This window comes from Penaeus monodon, chromosome 20, assembly GCF_015228065.2.
Source record: "Penaeus monodon isolate SGIC_2016 chromosome 20, NSTDA_Pmon_1, whole genome shotgun sequence".
Classification (NCBI taxonomy): Eukaryota; Metazoa; Arthropoda; class Malacostraca; order Decapoda; family Penaeidae; genus Penaeus; species Penaeus monodon.
In genome coordinates this window covers 37,573,878-37,574,885 of record NC_051405.1, presented here as the reverse complement: position 1 = coordinate 37,574,885, position 1,008 = coordinate 37,573,878, and the positions used below count along the sequence as shown (strand labels likewise).

The following is a 1,008-nucleotide window of genomic DNA, read 5'->3' as shown; positions in this document are numbered from 1 at the left end:
AAATAGTTTATATTGGTCAGTATATTTATAATTTGAGGTTACCACCATGAAGTATACAAGAAGACTTTCTTTTCAATAACATGGAAGTAACGAATAAATTTGCTTTTGCAGTGCATCGTTAAAGTCAGCAAGGCCAACTGCCCTGTCTGTTTAGAGGATATTCATACATCACGCATCGTTTCTCATGTACCATCATGTGGTCACCTGATCCATCGACCCTGTTTCCATAGTCTCATAAAAGCAGGGTTCTATGCCTGCCCAACATGTGGTACTTCCATGATGAAAATGAATGATGTAAGTGTGCCTTTCCCTCTCTTGTATTTTCTTATGTTTTGGGGATGGGTATTTCTGGTTTGTGAATTATTTGTTAAATTTTAATTCATATTTTAAAGAAGCCTTTGTATAGTGTTTCTATTTATTATATGCTTTTACGTGCTAAACATTTTGATGATATTTTTACAGCTGTGGAAGTCACTGGATGAAGAAATAGCAGATACACCCATGCCAAAGGAATACAGGGACCTATACTGTTATGTTCTATGTCGGGATTGTCACAAGGTATGTATATGGCATTTGAGTTTCCTTCAGACTGGAGTTTTCACTTTTTGATCAATGTTTGCTTTTATTTTTTTATGTAATTATTAGCAGTTTTATTAGATATTAGAAGAAAGAAGTGATGCTAGTCTTATTAATAGCAGTTTTGAAAAAAGAAAAAACTAGTACTCTTGTAAATATTTTTAAGATAATAGTTTAGTAACGTCTTTTTTTTTTATTATGCCACAGGAATCATTGACGTTGTTTCATGTGTTGGGCCATAAGTGTCTAGAATGTGGCTCTTACAATACTGTTAGGGGCAAAGGAGGACTCTTCAGAAGACAATGTAAGTTTTCATGTGCTTAAACATTAATAGTACTTGAGTTCTTCATTGTTTCCATGTATGTGTATTCTTTAATTTCTTATGGTTATTGCTGATGATGTTGAACATTGATGTGGTTAGATTAAGTACAT

The 1,008-nt window shown here is 33.3% G+C and overlaps 1 protein-coding gene across 1 annotated transcript in view; it reads left to right on the top strand.

The window, feature by feature from the left end:
* LOC119585799 (RING finger and CHY zinc finger domain-containing protein 1-like) overlaps positions 1–1,008 on the top strand; it is a gene marked incomplete in the record, with an annotated part of 6,679 nt that overhangs the window by 5,306 nt on the left and 365 nt on the right. The window contains 3 exon segments of the mRNA XM_037934521.1: positions 112–294; positions 463–558; positions 784–880. Coding sequence (XP_037790449.1) covers positions 112–294; positions 463–558; positions 784–880 — 376 coding nt within the window.